Here is a 23,815-nt window from a genome sequence, read left to right as displayed (position 1 = left end):
GTGGTGTCCCAATAGCGACAAATTTTTTGAAGGCCTCAGACTCCACCAGCTGGTATGGTAAAAGCTGGCGGGCTAAGAGTTCCGTCAAGCCAGCTGTCAGACGCCGGGCAAGGGGGTGACTCTGTGACATTGGCTTCCTACGCTCAAACATTTCCCTTACAGACACCTGACTGTGGGCAGATGAGATGGAACTGCTGAAGGTGAAAGGCGGAGTGGCGGGTGGTTGAGAGGGGGCAAGGAGGACAGCAGTGGTTGACGTGGCTGAAGATGCTGGACCAGGAGGAGGATGGTGGCTTTGAGCTTGTTTGCTGCTTCTACTCGTCATCATGTGTTGATCCCATAGGCGTTTGTGATGTGCGATCATGTGCCTTCGCAAAGCAGTTGTACCTAGGTGGGTGTTGGATTTCCCACGACTCAGTTTCTTTTGGCACAGGTTGCAAATGGCATCGCTGTTGTCAGAGGCAGACACACAAAAAAAATGCCACACTGCTAAGCTTTGCAATGACGGCATTCTGGTGTTGGCAACAGCATGTGTTGATTGGCGTGCTGTCTGGCTGACCCCGGGTGCTGATACATGCTGTCTGACTGTGCCACTAGCTCCTTGCGACGACCTCCCCCTGCTTCCAACTCGTCTCCTCCTTCTCTCTGTCTCCCCTTCTGAACTTTCCCCCTCTTCTTCTTCTCTTCGAGCAGGCACCCACGTGGCATCCACGGACACATCGTCATCATCAACCACTTCACTTGTATCTGACACCTCAGCAAAGGAAGCAGCAGCGGGTACAACAACATCATCATCATTACACTGTACGTCCATGTGTGTAATGCTGCCTGACTGAGACATATCCCTGTTATCTCCATCCTCTGGCAATAATGGTTGCGCATCACTAATTTCATCCAACTGATGTGTAAATAACTCCTCTGAGGGATCAAGTGAAGCGGCTGTGGTGGTAGTGGCGGCGGCGGGAGAGTGGTAACTTGAGAGCAAGTGACCAAAGCTGAGCTGGAGGAGGATGGTGCGTCAAGGTTCTTAGCGGAAGCTGTTGAAGATTGGGTGTCCTGTGTAAGCCAGTCAACTATTTTCTCCGAATTTTTTGGGTTCAGGGTACGTGGCCTCTGAACACTGGGCATTATTCCAGGGCCAGTGGAAATCACAGCACCACGAACACGACGGCCCCTGCGGCGTGGCCTGCCTCTGCCTGTCATTTTTTATTAGATAAGTGTTACTATGCGTGCAAGGTACTGTGCCACCTTATATAAGTAGTGGGCACAGTACAGTCTGTGTGGGCCTGACACACACTGGCTTGCAACTGTGATTATATCACAGAAAAATATTAAATATAATTTTTTTTTATCTGCCAGGTATTTGTGAGTGAGTGAAACCCTGTAACGGTATAAGTGGAGGCCTAGCCACTAGCCACAATACAGTCTGTGTGGGCCTGAAACACACTGGCTTGCAACTGTGATTATATCACAGAAAAATATTAAATAGAATTTTTATTTATCTGCAAGGTATTTGTGAGTGAGTGACACCCTGTAACGGTATAAGTGGAGGCCTAGCCAGTGGCCACAATACAGTCTATGTGGGCCTGACACACACTGGCTTGCAATGGTGATTATATCACAGAAAAATATTAAATATAATTTTTTTTTATCTGCCAGGTATTTGTGAGTGAAACCCTGTAACGGTATAAGTGGAGGCCTAGCCACTAGCCACAATACAGTCTGTGTGGGCCTGAAACACACTGGCTTGCAACTGTGATTATATCACAGAAAAATATTAAATAGAATTTTTATTTATCTGCAAGGTATTTGTGAGTGAGTGACACCCTGTAACGGTATAAGTGGAGGCCTAGACAGTGGCCACAATACAGTCTGTGTGGGCCTGACACACACTGGCTTGCAACTGTGATTATATCACAGAAAAATATTAAATATAATTTTTTTTTTTATCTGCGAGGTATTTTCTGTCACACCCTGTATGAATGGTGTGCACACAGTACTGTCTGTGACTGAGCCTGGCGCCTCACACACGGGCAGGCAACTGCAATATATATATATATATATATATATACACTGCTCAAAAAAATAAAGGGAACATTTAAACAACACAATGTAACTCCAAGTCAATCACACTTCTGTGAAATCAAACTGTCCACTTAGGAAGCAACACTGAGTGACAATTAATTTCACATGCTGTTGTGCAAATGGGATAGACAACAGGTGGAAATTATAGGCAATTAGCAAGACACCCCCAATAAAGGAGTGGTTCTGCAGGTGGTCAGCACAGACCACTTCTCAGTTCCTATGCTTCCTGGCTGATGTTTTGGTCACTTTTGAATGCTGGCGGTGCTTTCACTCTAGTGGTAGCATGAGACGGAGTCTACAACCCACACAAGTGGCTCAGGTAGTGCAGCTTATCCAGGATGGCACATCAATGCGAGCTGTGGCAAGAAGGTTTGCTGTGTCTGTCAGCGTAGTGTCCAGAGCATGGAGGCGCTACCAGGAGACATGCCAGTACATCAGGAGACGTGGAGGAGGCCATAGGAGGGCAACAACCCAGCAGCAGGACCGCTACCTCCGCCTTTGTGCAAGGAGGAACAGGAGGAGCACTGCCAAATGACCTCCAGCAGGCCACAAATGTGCATGTGTCTGCTCAAACGGTCAGAAACAGACTCCATGAGGGTGATCTGAGGGCCCGATGTCCACAGGTGGGGGTTGTGCTTACAGCCCAACACCATGCAGGACGTTTGGCATTTGCCAGAGAACACCAAGATTGGCAAATTCACCACTGGCGCCCTGTGCTCTTCACAGATGAAAGCAGGTTCACACTGAGCACATGTGACAGACGTGACAGAGTCTGGAGACGCCATGGAGAACGTTCTGCTGCCTGCAACATCCTCCAGCATGACCGGTTTGGCATTGGGTCAGTAATGGTGTGGGGTGGTATTTCTTTGGAGGGCCGCACAGCCCTCCATGTGCTCGCCAGAGGTAGCCTGACTGCCATTAGGTACCGAGATGAGATCCTCAGACCCCTTGTGAGACCATATGCTGGTGCGGTTGGCCCTGGGTTCCTCCTAATGCAAGACAATGCTAGACCTCATGTGGCTGGAGTGTGTCAGCAGTTCCTGCAAGACGAAGGCATTGATGCTATGGACTGGCCCGCCCGTTCCCCAGACCTGAATCCAACTGAGCACATCTGGGACATCATGTATCGCTCTATCCACCAACGTCACGTTGCACCACAGACTGTCCAGGAGTTGGCAGATGCTTTAGTCCAGGTCTGGGAGGAGATCCCTCAGGAGACCGTCCGCCACCTCATCAGGAGAATGCACAGGCGTTGTAGGGAGGTCATACAGGCACGTGGAGGCCACACACACTACTAAGCCTCATTTTGACTTGTTTTAAGGACATTACATCAAAGTTGGATCAGCCTGTAGTGTGTTTTTCCACTTTAATTTTGAGTGTGACTCCAAATCCAGACCTCCATGGGTTGAAAAATGTGATTTCCATTTTTTAATTTTTGTGTGATTTTGTTGTCAGCACATTCAACTATGTAAAGAACAAAGTATTTCAGAAGAATATTTAATTAACTCAGCTCTAGAATGTGTTATTTTTGTGTTCCCTTTATTTTTTTGAGCAGTGTATATATATATATATATATATATATAAAAAGCAGCCTGATGTACCAGCCCTGAAAAGGGCTTTTTGGAGTGCTGTCCTTACAGCAGATGAGTCTGTGGACACAGAACACTGCCCTAGCTAACACTTTCCCTATTGAATCAGCAGCAGCAGCAGCACTGTCCCTCCTCTCAGAGAATGCAGATTCCGAATGAATCTAAAATGGATGCTGTCCAGGAGGTGGGAGGGTCTGCTGCTGATTGGCTGGAATGTGTCTGCTGACTGTGAGGTACAGGGTCAAAGTTTACTCAATGATGATGTATAGGGGGTGGACCGAACATCGCATATGTTCGCCCGCCGCGGCGAACGCGAAAAAGCTATGTTCGCCAGGAACTATTCGGGCCATCACTACTGGTGGGATGCCGGAGCTAACAGCTCGAGCCACTTGACTTCTTGGGGGAAAATGGAGGCAGCGTCCGAAAGACGACGGCAGGCACTCCACGGGTGACCAGGAAGGTGCCATGCCGTCATGAGTCCCCATCTAGAAGAAAATAACATAAGGGCATAGAAAAAAATAAGTGTCATCCTCCTTCACCAGACACTAAGCAAAGACTGAGTTCCTCCTGGTGGTATAGCCCGAGGAGGAGCAGCTCTCTTTTATATTTGCATAGTGTCCCTCCTACTAATACCTCTAAGCTATACCCATGGTCTGTGTCCCCCAATGGAAAAAAGTACGAGAAAAGATATTTTAGGGTGTATTCACACCTTGCATGGGTGATCACTGACCAGGGATGGTTTTCCATTGGTATGTATTGTGTATGTGCAATAATTTACTAGTACTTTATATAAAATCTGTTATTTCATTAACTTTCTTTTAAGATCTACTTTACATGCGTGAAGTAGATTTGATGACTGTTCTTGCACTGAACTGTATGCACCAGAGAAGACGGTGTCATGACTGCTGTTCCTTCCAAAGAGCATCTCAGCAGATTTGTACCTATGAAACTGGCTGACCTGTAACACGCGTGCTTGGCAGCTGAAGGCATCTGTGTTGGTCCCATGTTTTAATATATGCAAATGAACCTCTAGGAGCAACGGGGGCTTTGCCTTTACATCTAGGGGCTCAGCTCTCAACTGCTGCTCCCTTTGCACTTTGATGGACAGGGCCAGGCGTGATGACGTTTGCACTTACAGCAGTTACTTTTTCTTTCAGCCCAGCGCTCCAGTCCCAAAATGCCCGCTGATGGAGGATCATGTGACAAGTCCCATCTATCAGCGGCCTTCATTTACCAACACTGCAGCCAGCATTGCACAAGTTCTAGCTTCTAGAATCATACAAAGGTAAATGGACCTTAGATTGTGGGCCCCATTGGGGACAGCTTCATGCTAATGTCTGTAAAGCGCTGCGGAATATGTCAGTGCTATATAAGTGAGTATAATAATTGGAGTCTGCTGATGGACGGGACTAGTCACAAGCAGGTATTTTGGTCAGGCTGTAAGAATCAATACAGTAAAGGTGTAATCTATTTAACGCATCAGACATCATCATAGGTTGTCAGGAGAAAACCAGAGAATCCTAAGGAGCAGCTTGCAATATATTACTGATAATACTTTCTTGGCAGATCCTGCGCTGACACAGCAATGACATCGTATTAACAACACATGCCCACTGCAGCCAATCACTGGCCTCTGAGTTTTTCCCATCATTCTGCACTCAGTACCTCATAATGAAAAAGTGAAAACAATCTTAGAAATTTTTGCAAATTTATTAAAAAGGAAAAACTAAATTTCACATGGACATAAATATTCAGACCCTTTGCTATGACACTTGAAATTTAGGTCTAGGGGCCTCCCATTTCTCTTTATAATGTTTGGGATGTTTCTACACTTTGGAGTAGACCTCTGGTAAATTCAGTTGATTAGACATGATTTGGAAAGACACATCCCTGATTTTACAAGATCTCACAGCTGATAATGCATACCAGAGCAAAAGCCAAGCCATGAGGAGGAACGAACTGCCTGTAGAGCTCAGACAGGAATCTGTGGAGGCACAGATCTGGAGAAGGGTACAACAAATTTCTTCTGCAGTGAAATTTCCCAAGAGCACAGTGGCATCCATAATTCTTAAATAGAAAACTGACTCTTCCTAGAGCTGGCTGCCCCACTAAACTAAGTAATCAGGGGGAAAAGGGCCTTGGTAAGAGAGGTGAGCAAAAATCCAATAGCTAAGCTCCAAAGATCCTTTGTGCAGATGCGAGAAACGTCCAGAAGGTCAGTCAGCCATCATTGCAGCACTCCATCAATCTGGGCTTCATGGTAGAGTGCCAAAAAGTATGCTCTCCTCAGTAAAAAAAAAAACAAAAAAAACACATGTAAGCCTGCCTAGCAAAAATGCACCTAAAGGACTCCCAGACTGTGAAAAACAAGATTCTCTTGTCTGATGAAACCAAGATTGAACTTTTTGGCCTCAATTCTCAGCATCATGTTTGGAGGATATCAGGCACTGTCCAATGCCTTCCCTACAGCAGAACATGGTGGTGGCAGTATCATGCTGTGGGGGTGTTTTTTTTAGCAGCTGAGACAGGCAGGTTGGTCACAGAAAAGGGAAAATTGAATGGAGAAAACTACAGAGATATTCTTAATGAAAACCTGATCCAGAGAGCTCTGAACCTCAGACTGGGCCGAAGGTTCACCTTCCAACAAGACAATGACCCTAAGCACACAGCCAAGACAATACTGTAGTGGCTTAGGGACAACTCTGTAAATGTTGAGTGGCCCAGCCAGAGTCCTGACATCTCTGGAGAGACCTGAAAATGGCTGGCCACCAACAGTCCCCATCCAACTTAACAGAGCTTGAGAGGATCTGCAGAGAAGAAAATCCCCAAATCCAGGTGTGAAAATGTTGTGGCATCAAACCCAAGAAAACTGGAGGCTGTAATTGCTGACAAAGCTCCTGAGTAAAGGGTGTGAATAGTAGTTATGTCAATGCAAACTTTTCTTTTTAATACATAAGCAAAGTGTTTATTTTCTCATTATTGGGTACTGAGAGCAGAATGATTTTTGGGGGGGGGGGGGGGGGGGGTTTGGAGGGTTCTTGAATTTTTATTTTAGGACAAGGCAACACAACACAATGTGAAAAAAGCAAAAGGGTCTGAAGACTTTTCAAAAGCATTGTATATATATTGGAAACCTGGATTAAAAAATCTGAATATCACAGAGTCACAACCACACATTCATTACACACTCACATTTTGTCTTTATTAACGCCAACATATTTTTTTTGTTTCTTTTTTTAATTTTTAATTCCATTTTTTAAAGTTTTAAAACAATAGCACAAAAGAGGACTCAGGTAAGCAAGTCTCAGAACCAAGGCCCACGGCCCACGGCCCTGCCACTATGCCATTAGACTGCACAGACCCAGGATGTGGGAATAACCTAGAAATTGGGAAGGAAAGAGGGGAGAAAACATCAAGAACATGAGTACAGTGCCTGCACCTTATTCCTTCCGGCACAGGTGAGAAAAGAAGTCTACAGTATAGATATGCTTATCAGTACAGTACTAGATAGGCCTCCACAATGCAAGCCTCTCCGGTACTGCCCCAGGCCACAGAAGTACAGAGTGGTGGGCAGGAGATTAGTGTGAGGGCAGACAACCCCTGATTAAATATTCCTTCCAGAACAAGGGGTATAACGTCAGAACATACAGGCAGCCAACAAATACAATTTTCTGATGTGGGAGAATACAAGAGGTATATAGGACCGAACATGAAGCAAAAAGCCCTCACCAGAAAATAAAGGGAAAAAAAAAAAAAATGTTCCATCTAAACCCAGCCACCTTCCGTTAATGGCCCTGGCTAATGCACTCTCTGTGATAACTCGTCAAGTTGCGGCCCCTTACTTAAGAATAACCCTCTACACTGGTTTTGGTACCTCTACCACTACAAAAACTCTTCTATTCTCAGGCAGAATTTCCATGGAAAGGACATCTGGGAGATTCACAGTTAGCAGCTTGGCGCTACTTCTATTATATGTACAAATTTGACTGAGCAATTTAATAAAATCCCTAAGGAGTCGATTGAGGACTGAACAAGGATCAAATGGGAGCTTTCATTATTTATTTTTTTGCACCAGCTTCCCAGAGTGTGGAAAGGGTGTTGAGGGATAGGGAGGACAGGTACATAGCCTCCCATAGCAGGGGACCTAGGGTTTAGCCTGTTGGGGCGGTGAGAGAGCAGGCGGATGGGAATCACTGCGAACAATCACACTGTCGAGGAGGGTGACTTGCGCAGCAATAGATACTGATGCATAGCATCTGCATCTCTCTTCAGCCAGGCAGCATTCAGTAGGATATTTTCACAGCACTGTTGCACTGTACGCTCAGCAGAGGGCGCTGGATGAGAATCAAAGAATGCCTGGTAAGGAGACAAAAGGGGGGAAAAAAATAATACAAAGACATTAGAGAAATATCTGGGGATTCAATAGCTGAATGGTAGTGTCCAATTTAGTGTACAGTATAGCCAAATAACTATTAAAGGGTCTGTCCAACAAAACATGTTCTACAGTTTTCAAACCAGCACCTGGAACTGAATACTTTTCTAATTTCATGTAATTAAAAAATTTGTATAGCCACTGAGTTTTTCAATAACATGTATCTGTGTAGCACCACCCGCTGTTTGTTTTTTTTCTTATTTCTTTGTCCGGCTCACTGAGATGGCCGCACATGCTCAGTTTTATCCTTCAACTGATTTTAATTTTACGTTACTCATGGGATAACCCCTTTAAATCATTATGTATCTGGCAATAGATCACTTCACTATTTGCAAGTAAACAGCTAGTGAAAGAAGTAGTCAAACCGAAAAATATAGTGAAGTTTATGCTGCTCTCGACCTTTGGGTCTTGCTGTGCCACTACATTGCAGAACACAAGGAAGATGTGATGAGCTCATGTAAATCACTAAATTATACCAACTGCTTACCTTAACCTCGGCAGCCATTTTCTCACTAGCAAAGCCATCCACAGAAAGCTAAAGGACAGAAACAAGAATGTGTTAGCCACAAAAAGGCCACCTGCGTGTAACAAAACAATGTCACAATAAAAGCAAAACTCTTCATACTTTTATGAGTCGTGCGATAAGGAAGCCACCTTGGTACCGGTTATGTAGTTCCTCCCAATTTTCCTTCACAAAGGTCCATGCAGATTTTCTGCCAAGCTTGCTGGCTCCAGCAACACCTCCAATTACAGACACTGTGTCCTGAGAACGTACCTCTTCCTAGACAGCAAAGAGAAGAAAAACATAATTTAAAGGACTCGCTGACCACCATTACTGTATCTTGAGCAACCTACAGTATCTGGACAGGAAACCTGAATGGGAATCGGGGCTGGACTGGCCATTGATCCTACAGGAAAATTTCCCGGTGGGACGATGGTCTAGAGGCTCCTCAAGCCCTCCTCACTGCCGCCAGCCAGGTACATAATGAACTGATGTTCTCAGCATTAAGAAACGCTGGCAGTTTCAGGTACTTAAGCAGCTGGCCTGAATTTAATTGTATCGCTGTCCTCAGGAGGGTGATACAGCTGAATACTGAGGCGGGGCGTGGGAGCCCATGGCTCCCTGCGGATAACGCTCATAGGCCACAGGTCACTATATGAGGCCGTGTACAATTGGCGCAGGGATACAGGCATCTCAAGCCGCAGCCTGGAAAAGGACTGGGGCCTGCACCAAAGATGGCGACTTGGAACGGTACTCGGGTAATTTATCTTTATTCTTTCCTTATCTACTTGGGGAGCATACTACTGGGGGCACTAGAGGGGTCATTACTAGGGGATGTCTAGTCAGCATGCTGAAAGGAGGGCTGGCTTGGTGCTGTGTCCCACTTCTCACCTCCTAAGCTCCCAGCTCCATATCTTAAAGACAACTGGATGAAGAACATGGCAGTTATTGATGGTGATCACAGAAAGGATAGCTTCTGGAGAGATATTTTGTGCTATACTATGGTACTGCTGACCCTGCCTACTTGTGTTGTCCCGCAGTCTGCCAATTTAGAATGAGGGCCACTTAAAGGATTTTCTACCCTTAATGGGAATATCCCCAATGTTTGCTGGAGATGTTCAGCTAGTGGTGTCTCAATCTATCAAATTTTTGGGGAATGTCCTTTCATATTGCCCTTCTGGACTATGGTGCCTTCTGTAGTACAGGAAGTCCTGGGATGCTCGGTGGCATTGGAGCCGCTCACGTACCTACTAAATGTTCCCCCTATGGGTTTGGAGGGTCATGTCTCCAGGCTGCCCCTCCATTTACTTACCGCGGCAAAATGCCTTATAGCGCCTTTTTGGACTGCTCCTCCATCCAAGGAAGATTATTACTCCCGTATTAAGGACATACGCTCTTTGGAATACTACACAGCTCTGTCACAAGGGAATGTAGATAGGTTTTTGAAGATCTGGTCCCTTTGGGATCTTTACCATACTGATCATTATTTATAGAGCGAAGAAGAGAACAGTAAATCCCCAGCATACAGGGCCGGCAGGTGACATTTGCACATGTATAATGTCAGCCTGTTTAATAACAAAAATTGTGGTGACAGAAACCCTTTAATTACCGCGATTAGCATTATTGCTGGTTGCGGTAATTAGAAACAGCAGAGACCCGCCGGCCATGACGCCCGCTAGTAGCAAAGGGGTTAGACCTCTTTCACATGAGCCTGATGGATTAGGTACGGATGCGTTCAGTGAAACTCGCACCATTTTGCAAGCAAGTTCAGTCAGTTTAGTCTGCGATTGCGTTCAGTTTTTTCCACGTGGGTGCAATGTGTTTTGATGCCTGTTTTAATAGCTTCATGCATTCCCCATGTAACAAGAATCCCGGAGCATCTATTCTTATGTCTCTATGTTGTGCCATTCCTTTATTATTTCTACTAGAAGTTATGACTGAATTGCTAGCAGTCTGCAGTAAGGGTACAGAGGGGTGGTAACAAGTTGGGGGGGGTGTCCCTGCACAGTCTGAAAATGGCAGCACTGATTGGATAGAGTGAGTCTGTGCAGGTACACCCCCCAACTTTTCAGATGTTTTTTTTCCCCAATTTTAACGTGACTGTTAGGAGGTTAAGTTCCTAATCTGCTCCATTTCGTTCACACTACCTTTAAATCTGATGTACTCTAAAAACCAAAATCATTAGAGAAGCAGCCACTGTGGTAAACACGGGTGTAAGAAACGAGACTTACCGAAAGTGAAAAGCTTAACACCTTCTGGATTAACTCCGGGGAAGAAATGGCTCCTAGAACCCGTTCGATTCGGTTCCTTTCCTCCTGCATGTCAGCTTGCTTGTGGAGCTAAGAATTGTAAAATGGAAGACAGTAGTGACAAGTGTGAGACCTGGCACTGCGCAGTCATGCAAGGGTTTAGTGAACCTAAAACATGTTTAAGATCAAAAGGAGAAGTGACCATTCTAGTTATGACACATTTACCACATGGGAATTAATGGGGTTGTCCAGCTTATATATTTTTTAGTGTATTTGTTTACAAATTAGGAAATAATACAGTTTTTATAATATACGTGTTTTTAAAGGGATGTGTTATCAGAAAATGACCAACTATTTAAATAGTTTCTATGCTAATGATGAAAAAAAAGTGGGTTTTATTTTCCATGTCACCATCTATATTATTTTTCACCCTAAAATCGTGAAGTTTTCACACTGACTAATTGAGACTTCCAGTTCAGTGAAAAACACTTCAGCAGTCGTCTCATTATCATCACAGTGAAAGATAACACTTCTGTATAGATAACACAGGACCAATCATTTACAAGAGGTGATGGTCACAGCTTATCTACTCACTTCCGTGCACAGGTCGCAGGACATAAAATACTCTCTAAATACTGTTAACAGCAACTCGGACGATATGGTCATCCCCACATAAATAAAATAAAGATCAGAAAAAAAAGGAATATTTCTATTTATATATCTGGGTTTAATTAGTAAAAAATATGGGTCTACAGTACAATGGTACTGCCCATGGATCAATCATGTGTAATGCATCAATGGCTAAGTGAATAGGACTAAACACACAATGTTGTATATAGACTGACAGACGTGATGAGATGCTGCAGTATATAGACTGACAGATGTGATGAGATGCTGCAGTATATAGACTGACGTGATGAGATGCTGCAGTATATAGACTGACGTGATGAGATGCTGCAGTATATAGACTGACGTGATGAGCTGCTGCAGTATATAGACTGACAGACGTGATGAGCTGCTGCAGTATATAGACTGACAGACGTGATGAGCTGCTGCAGTATATAGACTGACAGACGTGATGAGAGGCTGCAGTATATAGACTGACATGATGAGAGGCTGCAGTATATAGACTGACAGACGTGATGAGATGCTGCAGTATATAGACTGACAGACGTGATGAGATGCTGCAGTATATAGACTGACAGACGTGATGAGAGGCTGCAGTATATAGACTGACAGACGTGATGAGATGCTGAAGTATATAGACTGACAGACGTGATGAGATGCTGAAGTATATAGACTGACATGATGAGATGCTGCAGTATATAGACTGACAGATGTGATGAGATGCTGCAGTATATAGACTGACGTGATGAGATGCTGAAGTATATAGACTGACAGACGTGATGAGATGCTGCAATATTTACCACTTAGGGTCCATTCACACGTCCGTAGAATTCTCCAAATTGCGGAACAGGTGTGGACCCATTCATTCTCTATGGGGCAGGAATGGATGCGGACAGCACACAGTGTGCTAAGAGAAAAGACCGGCACTCACTGAATAGCAATTCTTCTTCTTTATTAGTCACATAGGGTACAATTGTGACACATTTCGGCTCTAATGATGAGCCTTTCTCAAACTGACAGTGTGCTGTCCGCATCCGCATTTCCGCAATTGCGGACAAGAATAGGCAGTTCTATGGGGGTTCCGGCCGGGTGTATAGATAGACCCTTAATAATCCCACAAGGGGACTATAACAGACAATATTGATTGCTTTTAAAAACAGGATTTTTTGTGCTTAGCTGTAAAAACGAGATTTTTGTATAACTTACCAGTAAAATCTCTTTCTCGCTCTTTCCTTGGGGGACACAGAAGACCTTGGGTATAGCTCATCTCCCTAGGAGGCGTGACACTAAGTGAAGACTGTTAAGCCCCTCCTCCACAGCTATACCCTCAGCCTGGAGAGAGAGACTGCCAGTTGCGTGTCCAAGTAGTGAGAAAAGGCAAAGTCCAAAAATTGGAACCAACAAGCCAACTACCCAAAGGGTAAACAAACTCGGAAACAGTCAGAGAAGAACAAAGAATGGGTGGGTGCTGTGTCCCCCAAGGAAAGAGCGAGAAAGAGATTTTACTGGTAAGTTATACAAAAATCTCGTTTTCTCGCCCAGTTTCCTTGGGGGACACAGAAGACCTTGGGACGTTCAAAAGCAGTCCAAAGGGGGAGGGACCACAGCACCAAGGCGAAGCACCCGAAGGCATCAAAAAACCCGCCGCCTGTAGACCAGGCGGCCCGAAACAGCATACGCCGAAGCCCGAGTATGCACCCTGTAGAACTCGGTAAGGTGTGCAAGGAAGACCAGTGACCGCCTTGCACAAATGCATGGCCGAAGCCTAATGCCTCCGGCCCAGGAAAAAACCGACAACTCTGGCCAAATGAATGGTGACACCAAAAGCAGAACCCTGCCCTTGGTGCGGCAACCACAACAAGAGCCACTCTGAGAAAGCGGAGGAAAGCCACCCTGGAGGCCGTCAACCCTTTGCACGGACCTCCTGGGAACACAAGAGACCGAATGTCGACAAGAGTCGGAGATCTCCAACGTTCCCTGGGGTGGGAAGGGGAGGACGACTGCCTCAATGAAATGAAAGACAAACACCATCTTCAGAAGGAAGGAAGAGACGGAATGGAGAACAGCCCTGTCCTGGGGGAAGACAGAAGGCTCGGAACAAGAAGGGCCGCCACTCAGGCACCCATCAGAGACACGATGGCTACAGAAACCCAACTGTTAGTAGAGGGAACTTCTGTAACGGCTCCAAGGAAAAATTGGAGCGCCAAGAGCCTAGTATGTAGTTCCCAGGACGGTACCGGAGGACAGTACAAAGGAACCCAAGAGCCGCTCCATGGAAGAAGTTCCTGACAGGCCCAGAGGGCCTGGGAACGCTGAAAGAGGAAGGACAGGAATGACACTTGATACTTCAAGCAACAGAGTCCCAGCCCCAGGTCCAGGCCGGACTGGAGAAAGACAGAACCATGGAGAAAGGCAGAGTGGGGGAACGCCCAGCTTCCCACAGAACCCCAGGTAAAACCCTAAGTCCTACCACAGATCCTGGACGAAAAACTCGGCTAGAAGCGAACACTAGCGAGCCCACTAGAGTTGCCTGGGCAAGCGGGTGAAAACCCAATGATCAGGCGCAGACCCGTAACACGGGTAGAACAGTCGGTAGAACTGGTCCCGTCGGCCCCCGAGCAAGGTTGTCCCGTATCCCCCCAGAGTGGGGAAGCAGAAGGACAAACGGACAGGAACCGAAGGGTCCGCCCAGCAACCGCCAGGACAAGACAGGCTAAAGCCGAAGCCAATGTAGCCACCACAGGAAGACGGACTACAGTTCCGGTGTGGGAGATTTAAAAGACAATCCTGACCAAATGGTAGTCCTCCCAAGTTACCGAGAAGGTGAATCCAAAGCAGAAACATTGCCTAAAATGGAAAAAACGCAATCTGCACCCAGCGGGAGGACAGAAAACGGTAGACCCGGTAACTAGGCACACAGCTAGTACAGCCAGTGTGGACAAGGGAGACTCAAAAGGAACACCAGAACCATCCACATGAACAACCATGCTTTCCCCAGAGGGAAGGGCAGTGAAGGAACAGTCTCTGAAGCGTGGCCGGAACAGACGCCACATCGGAATGATCTGTACCGAGTGGGAGCCAAACAGAGCCGGCGAGAAAAGGCAGGCGAGACAGAGGCCGGTATAACACCCTCCAACCGAAAGGGGGAGTGGGCAACAGAGAGGCCATAGGACAGCTCAAAAGCAGAACACCGCTACACAGAGACGCCCGGTTCACCGCCTCGCAGAAGGCGAATACCCTGAAGAACCCAAGGTGGAGGTCCCCCAGACCTGTATAAGCGAGCACCCAAGAGAAGTTGGGTGACCTTCCCAAGAATAGCGGCCCGAACCTGGTAGCAGATCAGACTGAAGCACCGAGGGCGCCAATCCGGAAAGAATCATACCACACTGCACCCGAAGAGGAGGAAATGGTATTAGGCGAGGGGACCGTAGTCCCGCCAGAGCCAACATAAAATGCGAAGGGCGCTGCAGACAGCGCTCTCGACCATGTGACCACTAGCACAGGGAAACAATGCCGCGGAAGGACAAATGGGCCAACGAAATGAATGAGTACCACCCAGCTCTGTGCAGTAGCGAACAGTAGAGCCCGTCTACTTAAATATAAGGTATTCATTTGTTGTTTATTGGACAACACCTTAGGCTTACACAGATGGACAGAATGATCTCCTTAGAGAATAGTGCAAGGCTTGCGGCAATCATCGTATCCCAAGAGAAAAAGTATGTCGCAGGAGGAAAGGAGGCATACGTACGAGTAGCCCCGTAAGCAGTGAGAAGGCCAACCCACCTACGGGACGAGAAGGAAACAACGCACAAGAACGTCCGCTCACTGCAAAAATATATCACTCAGCGAAGAGGGCCAGCCACAGAGTGCCACAGTATCTACGGGAGTGCAAACTGAAAGGAGTTATGCACAAGACTAGTATGGTATGCGATGGAACGCAAACTGACCGCCCCGAAAAAGGGGGGAAATGTACCTGGCAAACTGCAGTGGGCAAGAATGCAAAGGCCTGCCCCAAAAAGGGGGTGATGCCCAAGGCCGTACCTACGTCAAAGAAGTAGGGCATACCATACTTCGCCCAGAAAGGCGCCATGCACATGGCCACACAGTATCCAGCAGGAACGCAGGAGGTCCACCTAGTGAAAAAGGGGGGCATGCACAGGGCTATCTTAGCATTAAGTGAGTGTGCAACAATTCACCCAACCCGAAATTTCGTGAGAGTGTAACTACTCCGCCAATGAAGGGGAACATGCGCAAGTCCAGTACAGCACATACAAGGACAGCCTTGAATCTTGTGAGCGTGCAAAATTCCACCCATGGAATGAGGGGTGGTCACGCACAAGGCCAGCACCGTATCCAATGGAAGCGCAAGCGTTCCACCCATGTTAGAGGCCATGCTCAAGGCCAGCAACGTATCTGGTGAGAGTGTAGTATGCCGCCCAGAAAAGGAAGGGGGGGGGGGGGGGGGGGTCATGCACATGTCCAGCATCGCATCCAGGGAGAATGCGAGCAGTCGGTGAGAAAGTGTGTATGCCACCTAAGGAGGCATGCCCATGGCCGGCAGCGAATCCAGTGAGAGTGCGTACACCGCCCACAGAAGAGGGGTCATGCATATGGCCGGCCGCGGATCCAGAGAGAGTGCAAGCACCCCGCTATGTATAGGGGTCATGCACATGGTCAACAATGTACCGGCGAGAGAACAACCACCGACCGAGGGAGTGTATGTATGCCGCCACCCGGGAAGGAGGCATACCCAAGGCCGGCAGTGAATCCAATGAGAGTACATCATACCGCCTATGTAAGGTGGTCATGCACATGGCTGACAGTGAATCCAGTGAGAGTGCCGAATGCCGTCCACAGAAGGGAGTCATGCCTATGGCAGGCAGCGAATCCAGTGAGAGTGCCGTGTTCCACCTATGGAAGGGGGGCACGCCCATGGCCAGCAGCGAACCCAGTGAGAGTGCCGTGTTCCACCTATGGAAGGGGGTCGTGCACATGGCCAGCATTGTATCCGGAGAAACTGCAGTAGGCCGCCAATGAAAGGGGGATCATGCACAAGGCCAACCCGCAGTTAGGGAGAGTGCAGTATCCCGCCCAGGAGGGGGGTCCTGCACATGGCAGGCACCATAACTGGAGAGGGTGACGACTGTTGCCTACAGAAAAGGCATGCACTTGGCCAGCGCCGTAGCGCGGAAAGGGCAAGAAAACCACCTAGAAGGGGAAAAAAGACCCTGGCAGCGCCGCAGCCGGGGAGCGCGACACCATGCCGCCTATGGAAGGGGGGCATGTATACAGGCAGCACTCTGAGATGAGGCTGCAGCGTCCTGCGCAGCCCACAAGTCATATATATAATAAAAACTTTTTTTTTTTTTTTTTTTTTAACACACAGCCTCACTGAGGCAGAAAAAAATAAATAAAAGGGGGGGGCCACCTACAGGGCACAGATCCACCCATACAGGCTCATCGGAAGCCGGCCTGTACCCAAAGGGTTAACAGGGATCCGGCCTGGGGGGCGGCACTGCGATCCTCTGGGGGCGGGGGAACCTCCAGGCGGGAAGAATTCGCGCCTGGAGAAGTTCCAGCCCCCTCCAACAGAGGCCTGAATTTGCGGCCTAGTAGCGTGAAGCTGGGGCCTAAATTTTTAGCGGCGCCCGGCTGACCGGGGCCGCACAGTATTTAAAGTACCGGCCGGCCTACGGAGCGGCACATACCGGCCGCGGGTGCCCACCCCGCGGGCCGTAAGAGCCGGGGCCTAAATTTTTAGCGGCGCCCGGATGACCGGGGCCGCACAGTACTTAAAGTACCAGCCGGGCCTACGGAGCGGCACATACCGGCCGCGGGTGCCCACCCCGCGAGCCGGGGACCCGGATAGAGCGGGATCGCGGCCTTGAAGTGGAACACAAGTTTTGTTCCGACGGTCGGCCGGGGCTGTTGAAGCGCTCATTTTGCAGGTCACGGTGCCTAGAACAGCGCTCCATATGGCCGGCAGCTACAACCTCCTTTCCCCTGGAACGGTGTCCGTGAGAGTAGGGAGGGTCAGTGGCAGCAAGGCGCGGGCCCTCTGGCCCTGAAGTAGTGGCCGGTAAGAGGGAGGGGGACCCTGAGACCGGGTCTGTGAGGGTGGGACGCCTGCATAACCCCTCCATCAGGGGCAGCTAGCTGCGGACCTCCGCAGCTCCCTAGGCATTCTTCTTGTAGGGAGAAGGGTGCCAATGTCCTGGAGGCCAGGAGAGAGGGAGCAGAATGTCGCCCTGCGACAGCCCAGGAGCCAGCCTAGGTCTAGCATGGGCAGAAGGGTCCATAGGCCCAGTATAGGGTCAGGCACGCAGGAGACCGGGGGGGGACGGGGGACGTAGGGCTGGAAAAGCCTCTCTCTCACCATAGTCGTCTTCACCCTCGGTCCGTTCCAGCAGGGTCGCCCCTTCAGCTACTGGCACCGTAGTGGCAGGACGCTGGGAGAGGGACTTGGCGTGCGGGCGACCCTTGCGCTGGCGGGATGTAGGGGAGCGAGGCTGCCCTGATCCACCTTGCCTTCTGTGGGGGAGGCAGCAGTGCGGGTGACCGGCACTGGCGCAGCTCAACCCCGGGAGAACAGAGAGGTCTAGTGCGTCTCTGTTATCCCTGATGATCTGGAACAAAAATAAAATAAAAAAGTAAAAAACTAAAATTGAAACAAGGAGAAAGCAGCCCTGCAGAGCAGGGAGTGTCTTGCCTCCTTGGACACTAAGCAAAAACTGGCAGTCTCTCTCTCCAGGCTGAGGGTATAGCTGTGGAGGAGGGGCTTAACAGTCTTCACTTAGTGTCACGCCTCCTAGGGAGATGAGCTATACCCAAGGTCTTCTGTGTCCCCCAAGGAAACTGGGCGAGAAATCCTTTTCTCGCTGAGTTCATTGGGGGACACAGGAGACCATGGTATAACTGCTGCTGCCACTAGGAGGTGACACTAGGCAAAAAAAAGTGCTAGCTCCTCCTCTCAGCTATCCCCCCTGCATACAGTGAGCTAATCAGTTTGTACAAAAGCAGTAGGAGCAGCCAGGAGAAGCCAACAGAAACTAATCGTATGAAAGAAAGCTGGAGATGAGTCAGGACCAAGAACAGGTGGAACCCACCAAAAAGAACCAGCAATGTACTTACTGGGTGGGTGCTGTGTCCCCTAATGAACTCAGCAAGAAAAGGATTTTACAGGTAAGCACAAAAAAAATCCTATTTTATCACTCTTATCATTGGGGACCCAGGAGACCATGGGACGTTCCAAAGCAGTACCATGGGGAGAGAATAAAAGACTAGAACAAATCTAAGGCTGGCCATGGGATCCCGCACAGAAATGTGGGTAAAGGATGCACAGAAACCCTGAATACAACAGGAAGAGCATGAACCAGGAGGGCCAGCCAGAGAGCGTAGAACACACGGTGTCTTAGACCCAGTTAAATGAAGGAAAACACAGTTAAATGAAGCCCAAGGGCTCGAGAGGCTTCGGAAGATGTGGATAACAGCACATAATATCCACAAGAAGGATAAGCATGTCTGACGACTGAAGATGATGTGCGGAAGGTACTTCCGGATAAGAAGGACCACGGAATTGCTGTTGAGACCTGGACCTTAGTGTCATGCATTTTCATAAGTGTACAATCTTATCTGAAGATATTATAGTCTAAATATCAATGCTCTTTGCCTTTAAGTGTAATCACAGACTGAACCAAGGTCTAAAATATTTCTGTAGGATTGTCATAGGCTGAGACAGAGTCAAGGGACAACATTTATTGTTCCTGTATTGATCTGTTTTTGTCATGTTATAACTGGACTGGAGATATTTAACCATCATCCTCCACACATCCAAGCTATAGAAACGCTCCTCTTGGCATTTCAAGGAGAACCACAAAAAGACGGAAGAGTTATTTCCTGTTCTTTATGGAAGGAGACTACTTTTGGTAAAAAGGCTGGGTCTAACTTTAAGATTACTCTGTCATTAAGAATTTTTAGATCAGGTTCTTTCATACAGAGAGAGAGCTTGAATTTCCCCTATCCTACGGACGGAGGTAATGGCTACCAGGAAGGCAGCTTTCATGGTCAAATATTTTGATGAGATATCATCTAATGGCTGAAACAGAGGTTCACAAAGGGAGTTTAGGACTAAAGTTAAGTCCCATGTTGGGCCATTTTGTCTTATTGTGGGTCTTAATCTGGAAACTGCTTTTAAAAAAAAACTCTTTACCCACCTATGTTCAGCTAATGGGAAATCTAGGAAAGCCGAAATAGTGGATACTTGTACTTTTAAGGTACTCTGTCTCAAACCCTTTCTGAAGAAAATCTAGGATGCGTGAAATGGTAGGTGAGGAATCGTCTAGGTGTTCTGAAGACAACCAGGAACCCAATTTTTTCCAGATTTTCCCGTATATGTCTGATGTAACTGACTATTTTGTAACGTTGCAATTACTTTTTCCAAAAGACCTTGCCTTTTCAGCATTTCCCTTTCAGGATCCAGGCCGTCAAATGCAAGGTTTTCAGATCTGGATGTTTTAGAGGACCCTGAAACAGAAGATCCTGTCTCCTTGGGAGAACTAATGGCTCTTCTATGCACATTGCTCTGAGGAGCAAGTACCAGCTCCTTTTGGGACAGGCCGGAGTAATCAATAGCAACTTTGTTGTGCCCTCACCAATCTTTCTCAATACTGCTGGAATAAGAGGAATTGATGGGAAAGCATATGGGAAATCCATGTTCCAGGTTTGTGACATTGCGTCCACTGCTAGAGGATTGTCTCTTGGATTTAGAGAGTAAAAACAGTTAGTGTTTTTACTCTGGTCGCAAATGGGTCTATCTGAGGCTGACCCCATTTGTGACATAACTCCTGGAATACTACTTTGTTTAGCATCCACTCTCCAGGATCGACTCTTTACCTGCTCAGGAAATCTGCCGTCGGGTTTTCTTTGCCCCTCAGATGTAAGGCTGAGATTGATAACACGTTTGATTGGGCGCAGCGAAAAATCTGATTTGACACCCTCTGTAGCAAGGGGTTCCTGGTTCCCCCTTGGTGTTTGAGGTAACATACAGTGGTGATGTTGTCGGAGTAGGTCCTTAGATGCTTCTCTTCTATTTTCAGCCTGTTTTAGAGTCTTCAGAACTGCTGTTCGTTCTTTTAAGTTTGATGATGCCAGGCTCTCTAGAGGAGACCATTCTCCTTGAAAATATAGATGTTCCACCTGGGCTCCCCAGCCTAACTTGCTGGCATCTGTGGTTACAGTCACCATTGGATCCAGCTTCTAGGGAATTCTCTTCACTTGGTTGTCTGGAGTTAACCCTTTGAGGACCGTAAGATTACCGTCATCAATATAAAAATAATTATATTTTTTTCCATTTAAGAATGTATTTGAACAATAAATAAAACAATTTCCATACTTGTGTCATTTTTGGGGGAGGAGTTATGACACGGGACAAATGTAAATATTTAGGTTACTTTTAATGGAAGGCCAAAAGAAGCTCCATTTTTTTTTTACGGCAACTGAAGTTCGTACACTTCAGTTGCTGTAACTAAGCCATTTCATGAAATAACTGGCAAAAAGCTAGAACCATTTGTTGATAAGAACTTCTATTTTGACTCAAAAAAAAAAAAAAAGTATTTTAAGTTCTTAATCAGACGATACAGGCAATTAAAAAAATGGGACAAATACGTCCCTTGGTCCTCAAAGGGTTAACCACCAGTTCAGGGAGTTCTTTACCCCTGTAGTAAGGAAAATCCTTTTGTCTAGAGATTTTTGACTGTAGATTCTGTATTGGTCTTGAATGAAAATGGGCCCAGGGAATCATGGGTATGCAAGATGTCATGATGCCCAGAATCCTCATTGCCTCTCTGATTGTGCAACTTTTCTTCTTTTTGAAGTGTTGGAATTTTATTACCATGGCATTTTGTTTGGTAATTGTTGCAGGCATAGGCTCATACTCTGAAAAATTGTCAGAATGGGTAGATAGTCTGTTACAACCATTAGTGCAAACCTTGCCTGGTTTCTTGCTGGACACTAGGTCAGTGTTACAATCCTTTTATGACTTCAAATGGAACCCAGATTTTGTTTGGGTAACAGCCGATGTCACATCACTTTATACAGTCATCCCGCATGATCAGGCTATTGCTGCAACCAAATGGTTTTTAAATGCATACTCAGATTATAGCCTGGAATTCATTGCTTATATTTGTGATGTGATTCAGTTCTTGCTCAAACACAATGTGTTTATGTTCGACCAGAAGCTATACTTGCAATGTACTGGAGTTTCGATGGGTGCAAAATTTTCACCCTCACTGGCGAACATATACATGTCTTGGTGGGAGTCTCGTTTTTTGTTTTCCTGTGATAACCCGTGGTCTTCCTCCCTGCAGTGGTATGGCCGTTACATAGATGACCTGCTGTTCATCTGGTCGTTGGATGTGACGGCCATACCACTGTTTGAGAGATATCTCAATGATAATCAAATGAATCTGATCTTTACGGTCGATTTTCATGTGCACACTATTTCATTTTTGGATCTTATTCTCCATGGTGATGTGGAAACATGGTATCTGAGATAACCACTTGTACTTATAGAAAAGAAACAGCTGGCAATACCACTTTATTAGCCCTGTCCTGTCATCCGAAACACGTGGTTAAAAACATCCCTAGGGGTGAATTTATCAGATTAAGGAGGAACTGCTCAGATGATTCCACCTTCCTCAGAGAGGCAGAAAAGTTGACTGCTCGGCTGCAGATCAGAGGTTACGGCCAGTCTTTAATAGACAGCTAAAAAATCAGTTCTTGCATTACCCAGGCGAGACCTGGTTTTTCCTAAATATAAAAAATACAAAAGGTTTAAAACAAGGAGGCCAGACTGCAATGCCATTCTTTATAACTAACTATATAGTCTTGAGTACCTGGATGTCTGCAAGATTGTCAGAAAGAATCTGACAGTTTTGCGCACAGATGACGCCTGGAAACCGATTGTGGACAAGGGAATAAAATGTGTTGCCCGCAAGGCGCCAACACTTTCTCAAAAACTCAGTCCAAGTCGGTTTTCAGATGGTACGGTATCACAACAATGTTGGCTTAGGTCCAAAGGGATGTTCAAATGCGGGCACCGCATTTGTACGTGTTGCAGTGTCGTACAAACAGGACGGTATGTGGCCTCTGTTGCAGCCCAGCAGTCATTTGAGATACAACAATACATTAATTGCAATACCACACATGTGGTGTATTGTGTGTCTTGTTCTACATGTCAATTGCAATATGTGGGATGTACGTCCAATGCCCTCAAAGTTCGGATATGCAGTCATATCTCAGATATATCTCATGCTTTTGTAAAAAATGTATCAGCAGTCAGCCAGCATTTTGCCTCTTGCCATCAGGGCAATATTGCTGGCATGAAAGTTCAGGGCATTGAACGAGTTAATTTTCCTAAACGGGGCGGAGACCATAGGAAAGCTCTTCTTAATAGAGAAGCTTATTGGATTTTTAGATTTCAGTCCTGTATGCCTTTGGGCCTTAATCAAAGACAAGCTTTAATATTGCATTATTAGATGTATCTTCTTCTCTTGTCCTTTAGGGGCGGTTCTTGCGTGGAAGGAAGAGAGGGGAGAAAATTAAAAAAATAATATATATATTTTTTTCTCTCCTTCTCATGCAGTTCTGTTCCTGTGTCTCAGTGGTATATGCTGTGGGTGGGCTGAAAGCAGTCTAATTGCCAATTAATAATCCACAGCTGAATCACTGCTTTTACTCTGTATATAAGATTTGTCAGTCTTATTCTCTGTGTCATGAGGAAGGATCTGTAATATATGTTGATCCGAAACATGTTGATGAAATGAGCCTGATGTTTGGTTTTTAAGCACGTTTCCTAATAAAACACGCACTGCGAGGTGAAGCTGGACAATCTACTTTTTTTGCTACTTCTCAGCCTTGGTTCCGGTTCTGTGTCCGTGCTCCTTGGTGGTACATGGTGAGGTGAGCTCCAACTTGGTGTTTTTACGTTTGTTTGGTTATAGGTAGAAAGGATCTTTATTTCACTGAATCTAGAAGTGTACCCAAGAAAATCTTCCTGGTTTCCAACCGCAGATCCGATTTGTTGAAGTTGATAATCCATCCCAATTTTGTCAGCACGTCCAGTGTTAATTGACGATCTTTTAATATCTTCAGAGATTGGGCTGTTAAGAAGTCGTCCAGGTATGGAATTATAATTATTTTGTAGTGTCTTAGGTGACAGTTTTGTAAAATTCCTCGGAGCTGACCAGATTCCGAATGGCTGACACTGAAATTGGAAATGATGTATGTGGCTGTTCACTTTTATTGCAAATCTCAGATATTTTTGATGATGATG

At 46.6% G+C, this 23,815-nt stretch overlaps 1 protein-coding gene across 1 annotated transcript in view; it reads right to left on the bottom strand.

Annotated features, from left to right (window-relative positions):
* Positions 1–6,854: 6,854 nt before the first annotated feature.
* NPEPPS (aminopeptidase puromycin sensitive) overlaps positions 6,855–23,815 on the bottom strand; it is a 79,792-nt gene continuing 62,831 nt past the window's right edge. The window contains exons 20-23 of the mRNA XM_040434933.1: positions 10,840–10,947; positions 8,732–8,887; positions 8,594–8,641; positions 6,855–8,030 (exon numbers count right to left, since the gene is read on the bottom strand). Of these exons, the coding sequence (XP_040290867.1) occupies positions 7,878–8,030; positions 8,594–8,641; positions 8,732–8,887; positions 10,840–10,947 (465 nt within the window). The 3' untranslated portion in view covers positions 6,855–7,877. The remainder of the gene's footprint in view (positions 8,031–8,593; positions 8,642–8,731; positions 8,888–10,839; positions 10,948–23,815) is intronic.

Source organism: Bufo bufo, chromosome 6, assembly GCF_905171765.1.
Source record: "Bufo bufo chromosome 6, aBufBuf1.1, whole genome shotgun sequence".
Taxonomy (NCBI): Eukaryota; Metazoa; Chordata; class Amphibia; order Anura; family Bufonidae; genus Bufo; species Bufo bufo.
This window is presented reverse-complemented; position numbering and strand designations above follow the sequence as displayed.